General features: G+C 38.3%; 1 protein-coding gene across 4 annotated transcripts in view; it reads right to left on the bottom strand.

Annotated features, from left to right (window-relative positions):
* Nucleotides 1–236: 236 nt before the first annotated feature.
* Nucleotides 237–13,244, bottom strand: part of cntln (centlein, centrosomal protein) — a 95,634-nt gene continuing 82,626 nt past the window's right edge. For all 4 annotated transcript variants that reach the window (XM_058792567.1, XM_058792566.1, XM_058792568.1 and 1 more), the window contains 5 exons: nucleotides 13,062–13,199; nucleotides 12,509–12,694; nucleotides 8,505–8,675; nucleotides 8,052–8,126; nucleotides 237–873 (listed from right to left, as the gene is read on the bottom strand). In XM_058792567.1, the coding sequence (XP_058648550.1) occupies nucleotides 763–873; nucleotides 8,052–8,126; nucleotides 8,505–8,675; nucleotides 12,509–12,694; nucleotides 13,062–13,199 (681 nt within the window). In that variant the 3' untranslated portion in view covers nucleotides 237–762. The remainder of the gene's footprint in view (nucleotides 874–8,051; nucleotides 8,127–8,504; nucleotides 8,676–12,508; nucleotides 12,695–13,061; nucleotides 13,200–13,244) is intronic.

Raw genomic sequence — 13,244 nt, 5'->3', positions numbered from 1 at the left:
AAATGTCCTTAGTTACTATTGAGAAATTAAAATGGTTGATCCACAGCTCATTCAGTCACAAAACATAACTTCTAAATAATATACACAATCTACATCAAGTTTATATATTATTTAAAACTGTGCAATATTATTGATAATCGAAGACAAGGATGCATACAAAAACAAATTAGCTAAAAACAAATAATACCACCAAGAAATTACACAAGAAAGAGACAAGCAGGATGATGTGACCAGAATTTATTTCATTGTTTAAATATGATCATCTTGCAAAATGTTAATTATGCAACTTCAGCCTTGATTTTGATTGACATTTTCTGTGGCCACATAAAAACAGTAGTGTGAATTTAATGTGCAAGTCAGGTAAAAAAAAAAAAAAAAAAAATCAATTGCACAATCATTTACATATAAGTAAAACACTAGATCAAATAAAGAAATGGTTATCTCCCCAACATTTGGTACTCAATTTCAAAAAGTGGTTTCTGCGATCTGTAAAATTCAAATGAAAAACAAAAATACGAAAATGCTTTTCCAGTACTGTATCTTTTCATCCGCCAACCAATCAATGTTTTCTTTAAAGACCTTTCATAAAAAGCATTTTAAGTTGTATCATTTTTCCAAGAGTTTGTTGTGTGAGGCACAGGGCTACAAAACGGGTGGAGTACTTGTGTAGACAAGGGGCTTCCGCTGCCATGCAGGGCACACTCCATCTTACAGAAGTATTACAGTCTCTTGCTCCCTTTCTGTCTTTTTTTTTTCCTCCGGTCAGGCGTTTTTGCTGACTGCAGCTGTAAGTGCAGCCAGTTCCTCTGTCAGCACTTTGCCCTCCTTCATCTTCACCAGCATGGCGTCCATCAGCAGGCCTGCAGAGGGGATCTAGGGAGAGAGAGAGAGGGGCAAAGAAAAGAAAAGCTGTCAAAAAGAAGAGAGAGGCTTTTTTCCTTTGCCTTTTTTGACACCAGACAGCTTCTCCGGGGTGTCTTTGGCTTTGATGACGACTCTAACCTGTGATGAAACTCAAGACTTCACTCTGATTAATTATGACAAGGAACAAATTCAAGGAACAGGTCACGAAGGCTTTTCTTATTTTGTGAAAAACCAGCCGAACACATTTCCTCAAACAGTAAATGGGATTGTTTTGAGGTTTGATTTGCTGCCACGCCACTCACGGCCTGCCACCGCTCCTAGCGATGCAAGGAACGAGGAAGGGATGCTAAAGCCGCTGCGTCTGTGTCTGCTCTGCGCTAAAGCCAAGCGCGGAGGCTGCACTAACCTTTACTCTGACTTCGCTTTCTTCTTCCCCCCCGAAACCTTCTCAAGGACTCTGTGGTAATTAGCATTGGGGATCAAAGGCCTGCATCTTCCATAAATATTGAATTAAACTTTTCTAAAAGACACACAGTAACATGCATTTTTTATATTCTTCATTGAGCGACTTCGCACAGAAAAATAAATGGTCTTAACTCCGGCAGAAGCCTGTGTGTCAGGCTGAAAAGAGAGACGTGTAAACGCAAGTGCAAGAGAGATGCATCGCAAATGAAGAGGAAAGAAAGTCAGAGGGAGAAAAGTGTGCGTCTCATTAGGGAGAGAGGGAGCCGTGTTTTCCCCTGGGGCAGGTAGACTGGAGTAGAAGCCGGTCTCCGTGCTGACTTCATCAAAAGCCCGCTTGAGCGGTGCTAAACTTCAACTACAGAGGAAATGGCTGCAGGGGTTATGGCACAGGAATGTAATATTATTTAATTACTCTTAAAAATGTGCCATTTTATTGCACCACGCAGAAATGCTACAGCATCTAATGCCACGCTAGCCTGGGAGGCCTAAGTCACATCTTGGCTGTGCTCGCTCAAACAGGCCCGCGGGGACGGCAGACTCTGTCATTATCATGTAACAGCTGCTTTAGCAGGTAATCTCCTCCCTTTGGACAGCCCTGGTGAGCTGTTCACTATTCAACAAAGCTCTCTTTTGGCCTGCGTTTTCATTAACACGCCCAGGAGTTGATTCGGAATCGACTGGCCTGGCCTGAGGAGAAGTAGGGGAAAAAAAAAAAACCTGCAACAATATGAAGGTGTTTTATAGTCCAATTAAGTGACGCTGGTTTCATAGAGTGTGAAGGCGCCTGGGGCGAAGCTACAGGCCCAGTCACAATACTCTCTGAGCTTCATCCCGCTAAGACACACACACCCACGGATACTCTTTCTAAATGGACTGATCAGGCCTCTTTTGTTATCAGCCTTAAGAGTAGCTTTCGTGAGGCCAATTTATGTGCGAGATTTGCGTAAAATCAGCAAAATGTTTCGGGAAATCTACGCAAGGTGACGCTGCATTTTGAGTCAAATATCTGTAAAGCACTGTTGCTTCCTGTGCCGAAGAAATGCTAAAATCTGTTGGCAATCGGCTCTTCTGAAGCCACTTCCACGCACGCACCTTGATGAATTCTCCCCCATCTAGGCCACCACGAAGTGTGGATGATTAAATAATAATAATAATTTTAAAAAAGCATGGCGTTCTGTGATCACGGAAGAATATAAAGCTTTCTGATCTTTGATCTTCGCAAAATTAATTTGAAATCAAAATTATTGAACGTGGGAATAACAAAAAAATAAAAACAACAACCAAAACACCCAAGACCTACTAAAGTCTGCATTTGATTAGAAGATAATGAATGTGTCACATGTGGGAAAACAAGAGATCAGGTAAGAAAATCAAGCGTAGCACCAATCTATTCTTCTGTGCCAGTAATTACCCACCCTGCAATGCCTCTCTTCCCATTCTCCCTTTCAAACCACTGGAGACCAATATGAAAGGGAATTGGACACTTGGGGCTACAGATACTTGTAATTAAAACTCCTTTTTTTAAATGTTGTTTCTTACATCGTCAGGTCTATACAACCTGAGCTGGTAGATCTGACCTAAATACACTGTAGAATAAATATGGAGCACTCCCCAAGTCTTTGTTCCCTTTCTCTCTCATTAGGAACTGATGGAGGGGAGGGAGCAGAATGAGGATCAAACAATAGCATCACACTCAGAGCAGAGTGGTCTGTTGACGATGCTGTCATGTTAGGTTCACTGGTGCTTGACATCACTAGTACTGATGAATGCATATGGAGTGACGGTCATTACGTGGAAGGAGAATGATGCCGTACTGGTCAATAGAGGTTCCACAATCTCCTGTTTAAAAGCTATTAGATATGTACTCTTTGTATTGTATTGTTTTGTTGGTTTCAAATAGGTTTGAAAAAGAAAATGACCCCGAATGCCTCTAAAAAAATGTCATGCAGTTTAATCATACAATAAAAAGTATACATTTTATGGGTTAATATATATATATTTTTAATTTATGTATTTACAAATATCTTGAATTAATCATTCGTGCATATCAGTTTTTTTGGGAAGTTGACCCACAATACAACCTGCATTTCCATGACTTTTTCTTTTCTACTCAGTATGGTAGTTTGTAATATTTCATTCTTTTAATGAGGCTTTTTAATTCATTATGATATAAGGACAGCTGAATCACCCCAACATTATTCTTATTTTTTTTACATTTTGGACCCTAGTGTTGTAATTGTTTACTAAATCTAGAACTAAAGCAAAAAAAAAAAAAACTATTAAAATCAATTTCAGTATAAAGATGAAAGACTCAAAAATAAATATTAGATGAAAAACTAAAATTTAAATTTAATTAAAGCTATTAAGAAATATAGAACAAAAAACAAATATTTAAAAAATGACAAGAGCACATGACAAAATTAATACAGATGAAAACAGAAAAACTAATACAATGCATTAAAAATACTATAAAAGTATATAACTACTAAAATAACACTGATGCCCCCCCCCCCAATATTAATCCAGAAATTAAAAATATTCATCATAGAAGAGGTGTAGTCAATTCACCACATGTTTATGTTTTCTAAATTATTTTGCTGAGCAAATTAAAGAATTAAAAAAAAAAATGTTTAAGTGATGGGGGCTTGAAAATCTGTGCAAGGGAAATAAGCAGTTAAGTATTGGCTCCAATATTAAAAGAAAAAAAGAAGCTGACACAAAGATTACTGTGGGCTGCAGCTCTGCCAATTCCAGTCACTGCTTTAATTGCCGCAGCAATTAAATTAAGTTTACATAGTGCCACATTCCTTCAGCACGTAGCTGGTTTATATTTTGCCCCCTAAAAACGAATCACCCCATATATGTCAAAAAATGTGGAAAATCTCAGTGTAAGTGTCCTCAGTGTAAGCCTAACAGAACAGAAATATTGCAGCCAGAATTACAGCATTACAATCCAAATTCTGCTGGTCATGAGGTAATACCAGAATGGAGGGGAGCCACGACTTCTGAAATGACTCTGTGCTGTCGGGCCGAGATGAATGTGGTTGATAAATGACTAGAGGCAGGGTGGCTCAGTTCATTAGCTCTAACAGTCATTTCCATCTCTTCATAAAGGCTGTGGTGTTATAATTTACCTCTAGTCAATAATTAGGAATCCACAAATAAACGCAAGCAATTAAATGTCTACTGCTACTGGGCGAAGGGGGTCCCTGGGCTGGATGAGGGTTTGCGGGTGGACACTCAGCATAGGATGGGTTATTCACGGCCTGACACGTTAAGCCGCAGGGAGCACTGTGGACTAAATGCTTATAGGTTGGTGATGTTATTCCCAGGTTGTGACCCTCAAGTGAGGAAGTGTTGTTGTCTCATTAAGAGAGAAGGGAATGAGTTTAGAGGTGCTTGGAGCACGTTGTGGCACGAAAAGGGGAAATAAAAAGCGAGATATCCAAAGAGAGAGAGAGATATGTTCATTAATGTTATCTGAGGCTAGCAAAGCGGAAACACTCTGTGGCAAAGGCAACAGATCAGAAGCAACAGCCCGTAAGCTTTTGTGTGATTTCCTTTCCTGCACGACTCAGACAGGCAGATAAAATGACATGAGAGTGAAAGGCACCTCTTCAAAATGCGCTCACCGAGTCCCAACATTATTCTGACATGCATGAGCTTGTTACGTTGACATGTGGCACTGGAGTGATGGCTGTGGTATTGACAGGGCCACAGCAGTAATAGGAAGTCGTCACAGTAGTTCCGCCATTAGTGGCTGACAGTGACAGCTCACGCTATACACAGAGACTGACAGGCGAGAGAAAAGACCTCGCTTAGGTATCACACACACACACAAACCCCCATATTACCAATCCTGATTTTCCACAAAAAAGGCCGTAGTACTGACACATACAGTAACGCCCATGGAACTTCGCATACACCAGTGGCTTTGCAGTATCGTATAAAGGCTCACAGGAAAAATATGCCTCTACCTACAATTTTACTCCAAATGACCAAAATGTATAAAAAGGCATTAAAAGACCAGCAAATTTTATTCATTTTCACACAAGTTGTGAAAACAGGGCAGATTATCAATTAATAAATGCTTATTTTTGTGCAGTTCTTTGCACAATACTATGCTATGCAATACTAGGACCTCAAAATGCTGTTACCATAGGGAGTGACTTGTAAACCAATAAATAAATTGAAACAAAAATGTTTACATTTGCATCACACAATGGTAAACTTGCTCGGTAGCTCACCTGGTACAGAATTACATTATCAATGAGGAATGCTCGGGGAGGACTTCCATGAAACATGTCACAATAAAAGGGCTCAAAGACCTGTAGAAGCAAGCTAAAATGGTTGTTTCAGCAACTGCGTTAAAGTCGGTCGCGTTTTGAGTGGGTAGTACTGTATGTTTTTTGCATTAACCTTTTATGTCACTTACCAGGGATTTCTTTTCTGAACTGATTCGTACACATATCAACATAAACCAAATGCTGCCAGATTCACATTCTTCTATTTTAGAAAAAAAAAAAACGGAACGGAACATTTAAGTGCCCCTTTTCTGGATGCAATGTAATATCAATTTGCAGCAATGCCGCCACAGGCGTGTTTTACCAATGAGCTTGGGATGTGATCAAAACATGCAAGTACAACATAAACAAATTGCAACATTGACCTAGTGGTCTGTTTCTTCCTTCCCCCCAAAAAAGAGAACATAAAAAAGCTCACCTGCCAATAAACTCGCTTGATCACTAGTCAGAGGAAGAGCCACCCTCCCTGTGGAGCGCGTTAGGAGACAGAGGGTGGAAAAAAACAGGATGAGCGTGTTGAAAGAAAAGAAAAACTAACGTGCGGGTCACCATGTCGGTGTCAGCGCACCTCTCTGGGGACTCAGGCTGGTCTCAGCCTTGTCATACAGCGAGCAGTTGTGTCGGCCGAGTCGAGAAAACGTCGATAGCAACTTGCCTGTGAAGAGTCTCCTGCGGGCCGCTGCTCTGTTTGTGTGTATGTGTATGTATGCGAGTGTGTCAATAGCAGCCTGCTGGTGGAGAGTCTCTAGTGGAGCTCGGCTCAATCTCCCTGCATCGACAGACCTGCCAGATCAATACTTGGCCCACCACTAACAAGCTGCTTCGGGGTCTCACAGCCCAGCAGAGGAAGCAAGAGAAAGAGAGAGAGAAAAAGAAGGAGAGAGAGAGAGACTGAGCTGCCTGATGGCAGTCTTCAGAGTCCTCTAAAGTGTCCAGCGGCGAGAGGCAGAGATGTGCAGACCGGGTATAGACAGGTCACAGAGGTCAAAGGTCAAAGCCACTAGCAATGTAGTGACATGTCAGAGCCTGTGAATCATACTAGATGCACGTTTCAGGCTGACAGCCAAACACACACACACACACACACACACGGAGGAGAAATCATAAATACTTTAACGATCTCCTAGATATTACTGCTAAGAGATTTAATTTTATTCATAACAAATAAACGCTGCATGTGAAAATAGGCTAAAGTTTGAAATTTGGAGTAACTCATGAGCTAATTCAGTCAATCTTAATATGAATAACATGAATATTCGGCGTGAACAAGATTTTGAATTTGGAAACAATGGTTTCTTATTGAGCCTTTCACACCGGGAGCTACTTTTTTTTTTTTCATTTTTGAGTGTGTTGATTTTTTTTTTCTTCCACTAGCGATGAAGCACACAGACCAGAAAGATTTGAGCTCTGGGTAATGTCTTTGGACTTGCTGCAGATACACATATCAGAACATTTGGTGGTGCTCATGCACTAAAAAAACTGGACAATGGAGCAGCAGCCTTCACACTCCACACGTTAAGCCTAAGCCTGAAAATTTCTCTAAATAAAATGTTTACAGTTTGCTTTACACTACACGCATAACGTACAGCTAGCCAATGGTTTGAATAAAATATTACTCAAAAGTTCAGTCCCCCATCAATATTCTTTTGTCTGTATTTTTGCACATATTTACACTTACCCACAATGAATTACTTTTATTTGTTGACTTTGCATGAATTACATTTTTAATAAATAAAATCTAAGAAAAGATTAAAATCATTTTAAATAATTAACGATTTGTATTGTAGTTAATGCTTACAGTTTTGGGTGTGAACAATTCATTTGCACACATTTGCACTGTAGGTAATTTTCTCGCCAATTTGTTTTTAGAATTGAATATTCTATATTTTGAGTATTTATTAAAATGAATCAAAACAAATTATGCAAATCTTTAATAACTATATGATACCTTTCATAATAGAAATTTAGACATCATTTATAGACCAACGCTTTTGCTGCTGACCTTTCATGATTAAATTCCACATGGGAAATTATTTACTTTAGCTAAACATTACATCTGCTACATTTGTTTTTTTGATTATTGTTGAAATTATAGTCCTGAGCTTCTCGTGCTTCTGTTCTTCAGCTGAAAAATGCGTACACATCGCACCAACTATTGTACCATGATTTTGCTTTCTGTTCAGCCTGACAAATATAGACCAGTGAATAGACCATTCATCTGCGATTTGTTTCGGTTTTTCACGGTGTGAAAGGGCCTTAATAGATTAATATATTCATTTTAAAATCTGCAGGATGTGTTTAAAATAAGGTCAATTACACTAAAAGCACCACATTAACAAAATTATGAATACTGAAAAAATGTGAATACCGGAAAAGAAAAAAAAAAACATAAAGTATGAATTGCTGATTAAATCAAACCTGCTGCTGAAGGATGTGTTGTAGATGTTCAGCCCAATCTGTGTCTGGCCCACGACCCACAAACGCCTCCTCACACTGCAAATCACAAAACATGGCCGGAAATGCTGTTAAAAGCCACGAAGAGAATACTTAAACTTCTTTTGTGTGGGTGTGTAAGAGTGCCATGGTGTCACTGGATGACCCCAAAAGTGGTTCAGCTTATACATGTGGAAATAAAAAATAAACTAAATAAAATAAAATAAAAATAAAGTACATTATGTGTACAATCTTGGCAGATATAATCAGAATATTCACATGTACAAATTATGCCAAACAAATGTTTGGTTGGCAATAATAATAATGATAATACAACTTGAGTGTTTGTTTGAGAACCGAGTCGTATTTTTTTTTACATTTGTAATTCCCATGTTATTCTGTAGCTATAAAGTAAGTTTGGTTTCCCACAATACTGACCTCATCTGTATCCAGCATGTTCACCAGGTCTGTTTCTGTCATGTTGAGGATAGACGCTGCTTTCACTAGTGAGCATTTAGCCATTCTGTTTCCTTCTCTTTCACTCTTTTTCTTCCTCCTCAAACGGGCTTTAATATCTTGCACATCCTGTGCCAACTGATTAGCCAGTGCCTTATTAATAAAAATAGAAAGAAAACAAACATAAGCATAAACACATTTTCTGTTACAGTACAATCTAGAGTGGCTAAAGGTATAATGAATATGGTGTGATAAAGAACTCAATGTTAGGGATGCTTTTGTTGAATTGAGAGCGGCCTGAATGAAGAGCAGAATGCTCCTTGACTTTTGATGCAAGACGCACTGAAATTTCGAAGGCTCTCGTGTTGATTTGGAAAGGAATTGCACGGAGATGCCAAGCTCTTCAAAAACACACACTCTGATTTATTTGACTTTTTTTGTATGGCACATATTATATGAGACATTCTCAGAAGAGTGTAAATAATGGGGAGACGAGAGGCTCTTAAAATGGCGGTGGGGAACGTTGGATCTTATTCTTTGTTGCGCCCGTTGAGGGCCGAACTAAATGGGAGTTGTTGCTAAATACTGAGAGACAATTAAATGTTAAAGCTGCCACTGTACATGAGAAAGTCAATAAAGTGAGCTCCCCTTTGTTTCATTTTCAGCTTATTGATCGCAGCAATAATCTCTTGTATCATTCCCCATAAGCCTTGTGAAAACCTGACCTTGGAATGGACAGTCTGCGTGTGTGTGATTCCTGCATGGTCCCGGTTAACTCACAGAAGTATAAGTGAGAGCAATCACACGCGGTTGATCAGAGCACAGTTCTTTGGGGCATGCTCCATTTCCCACATCTCCCCACCACCATTATTTGTTTCATAAAGCCTTCATCATAAATACTTCAAATGGATCTTCATTATATTTCAGGGGATGCTATTGGATTACATAAAGGCTAGTCTTGAGTCCTCTTGTTCACACACTGCGAATGTGCAGCGATGCCATTAAAAACTAAAGCAATTTAACTAGCAAATGTCTCTATCAGTTGTGAACCCTAAAAACAATCATTTATGTTCACTTGGGTGTGAGGGGGTATTAGGTGTACTTCAAAGCAGAAGTGACTTAACATACTGCAATGGAGCGTAAATGTGCAGTTTGCTGCCAAGAAAAAAAGAAGAAGCTATTTTAAGAGACTCATTGACCTTGACATACAGTCAAGAGGATGTTCATTTTCAGTTTTTTTTTCTTTGATATTTTAACAAAGCTTCTTCACTGCATATTGTTTTGGAAAACAATTATACACTTTTTTTTTATTCAATATCTTTTATTGCAGAACTAGAACTAAAATGTACATTGCACAAAATGTGCTTTTACAATTTTCTTTTATCCACTCTCCACCCAGAACGATTAATACAAAAGAAAAATAAGACAATAATCTATAATGATAATAATAATAAAATATACCTAAAAAAATGAAAATGAAGATTCATCAAAACCACACAAGAGGTGGGAAATTATAACCCATGCCCATGTACATGGGTTTTCTGTTTCCACTTACAATTTTAGTTTAGGGGGAGAGTTGCACCCTTTTCAAAATAGAAATTCACTGTGTTTGATTCCAAGGTATGTTTTAGTTAATATGTTATTTTCTCAAATTTCAAAAACAGCATTACATTCCACAGTGGAACTGGTGGGGGTTTGCTTTAATTTCTAGTCAAGTAGTATTCTTCTCTGCAAAAAGACAGAAAAAACCATGAGAGTCCTGACATTTTTTTGGACATGACAACACCTTCTTCTGGCATTTTCTTACTATATGACTAAATATTAAATATAGCCATCCAAAAATCAGATAGTCTGGGGCAATTTTTTTTCTCTATATTCTCTGATAAGAATTTCATCCTTTAATTTAATATTTTTTAATGACATCAGGACAGTTGTCACTTTTTTTTTTTTTTAATTATCCTGCAAAACATTAAAATAAATTTGAATTCAGAAATTAATAATACATTCATTATGTCTATTCAACAGATTACAAAAAAAAGAATGCCATGTCATTAAGTTATACAATTAATAATTCAATATAAATTGTATTTAACTCCTGTGAGCGGGAGTAAACACACAATACGTCTGTCTCGAGTCTGAAAACTGTTCTACAAATGCCATGTCAATGCAAATTATGCAGCAATAAACTCGAGTGAAAATTGAAAGAGTTCTTCACATAATCATTGTTAGAGGTCCACAACGTTAGAATATTCCTGCGAAATTTAGATAAATTGGTCAATGTGAACTTTCACTTCCCTTTTGCTTTACATTTACATACACTACATAAACATTATTAAACCTGCAACATTCAAAATTCTCCAGAGGGATGCCCAGCTCATCAACAAACTGTCAAAAGAGCATATGACTTTATTTAAAGCTTAATAGATATTCACTGTCACTAGTCAAAGGGTAGATTCAATTGACCTAAGCCCAGCGAGCAGAAAAATCCGGAAAGAGATTAAGTGAATTTATCACATACTCTGCACAGCTCCCCTGGCCGCTTCTCGAGAGCCAGCCGAGCTGCAGGATAGTGTGATGGGGGCCAAGAGGAGAAGGGTTCTTACCCACAATCACCCTAGCCACAGGGCCAATTTAGCAGTTCTCTTGCAGAGGAGAAGGATTAGAGGAGCGGAGGAGAAAAATTCCTCTTTAAATGACTTACCTGCATTAAACCACGCTGGATTGTATTAGAAGATAAACTACTGAGGAAATTACTGAGAAAATAAATTAGACTTTATCTTCAATCTTATGTGACATTTGGCATTTTTAACTCTCAACACCACTTGAACGGGGAAAGTAAATGTTTACCAGCAACACAAGTAAATGCTGGATAGGGCTGTGTTAATGAGGTGTCTTAATGACTTCATGTTATACTAATCTAGCACGCTGTCTTAAAGATGTCTTTATTACTGCAACAAGCATTTAATGCAATTTGAACTATTCCTCCAGTTTAAATGCATGAAATCATTCCTGTTGCACCTGCACTATAATACACTGCATGCTATCAATTACTCATGGCCACATACATTTGCATAATTCAAACAAAGCTCTTCGGTGGATCCCCAAATGGCATTATAATCATCCCAAAAGATCCCTCTTGAAGCTTCCTGACAGAATGGCATGTTCAAAGCTCATCAATCCATGACAGGGGGATGTAGGCCAGAGAGCTGGGCCGTCTACAGGGACCATCATTAACACACTAGCAGGAATCAGCTACAGGTTAACTATGTTGACTATACGAAACCACAGGCTACAAAAACACGCTGGCTTTTGACGACAGATTTTTGCAAAGGAATTTTAGAATCGAATCCATATTTTTTTCTCTCTAGGGCCTGCGTATTGATCATACCTTGCATCTAACACCCCGTTTACACATTCTGTTTCAGGTGATATGATCACAAGCAGAGAGTGGTAAATAAATGTGTTGTGATCTAATCGCTGAAACCACATTCAATAGATTAAAAAAAAATTCAAATGACCTCGTTGCATTTGTAATGTAAACGCTAGTCTGTCCCGACTGCATCAACACAACAAAGGCCACCTACTCGCCTGTCAATCAACCACCATTTTAAAACAATTTTACTGGTTACATGCAGTTAAAAAAAAAAACTGGTCATGGAAAAAAGAGTGCCTGATATCAACATGCAGTAATGTGAAAAAAAAAAAAAAAACATTTTCAAATTCTTTAAAATCAAATTTTTGCTTAGATTAATTTTTTTCCCCTTCTTTCCTCTTCATCATACTCTGACCTATATGATCTATTTGGCCACAAATACTGACTTTTTGATTCAATCACAAGTGATCACAGGAGACATATTTGAAACACGTTACTTCCAGGAGTAAACAGTAATAATATGTATCAGCTGATTGGATTAATCAGGACTTAAATTAACACCAAGTGTAAATGGCCTAAAAGCAAAACGAAGACAGACTGAATGTTCAGATACCTCAATGAATGTGTGGAACTGGTGCAGCTGGGACTCGGCGAGGGCGAGTTTTCTCTGCAGTGTTTCCAGAGCCTGAGAGCTCTGCTCGGCCAAACCATGCATCTGTTTAGACGCAGTCTGCTCCAGCTCAGCCATGGCCTGATCGCGCTCGCTTATGCGTGCCTGGAGGACGGCCACTCTCTGTTCCTGGGGATGTGTAAGCAGAAATCAGAAATCCCACCAAAATAAACACACTTAAAATAACTTCTAACAATCATTACATTACAAATAGATAACAGATGTATATAATAGATATCTAGTAAAATAACAATGAACCCACAGATCAATAGCAGAAGATGAAACGAAAAGTATGGCATTGGGGCCAAACATCAAATAAGATTAATAAGGTAATTATGTGAAGAAGAAAGATAGAAAGAAAGAAAGAAAGAAAGAAAGAAAGAAAGAAAGAAAGAAAAAAAGAAAGAAACCTACAATACAACGCAGGACAAGCACCAGCAAAAAAATACTGAAGTAACATTAAAAATTACTGAGTGATGAATAGATGCTCTTGAACCTTCTTCTGAAGCTCTTCTTTGAGTTTTTGGCTGGTTGTCTCATGCTGGTTTTTTTCTGCAGTGGCAACTGTCAATCTTCTCTTTAGAGAGTCGACAAGGGCTTTCCGGTTAGTTGACTCATCAGTGAGAGATTTCATCTAAAAAAGAAAGAAAAGAAATTGTTATTAAATAAGAGTGGGGTC

This window comes from Onychostoma macrolepis, chromosome 01 (genome assembly GCF_012432095.1).
Source record: "Onychostoma macrolepis isolate SWU-2019 chromosome 01, ASM1243209v1, whole genome shotgun sequence".
In the NCBI taxonomy this organism is placed as follows: domain Eukaryota; kingdom Metazoa; phylum Chordata; class Actinopteri; order Cypriniformes; family Cyprinidae; genus Onychostoma; species Onychostoma macrolepis.
This window is presented reverse-complemented; position numbering and strand designations above follow the sequence as displayed.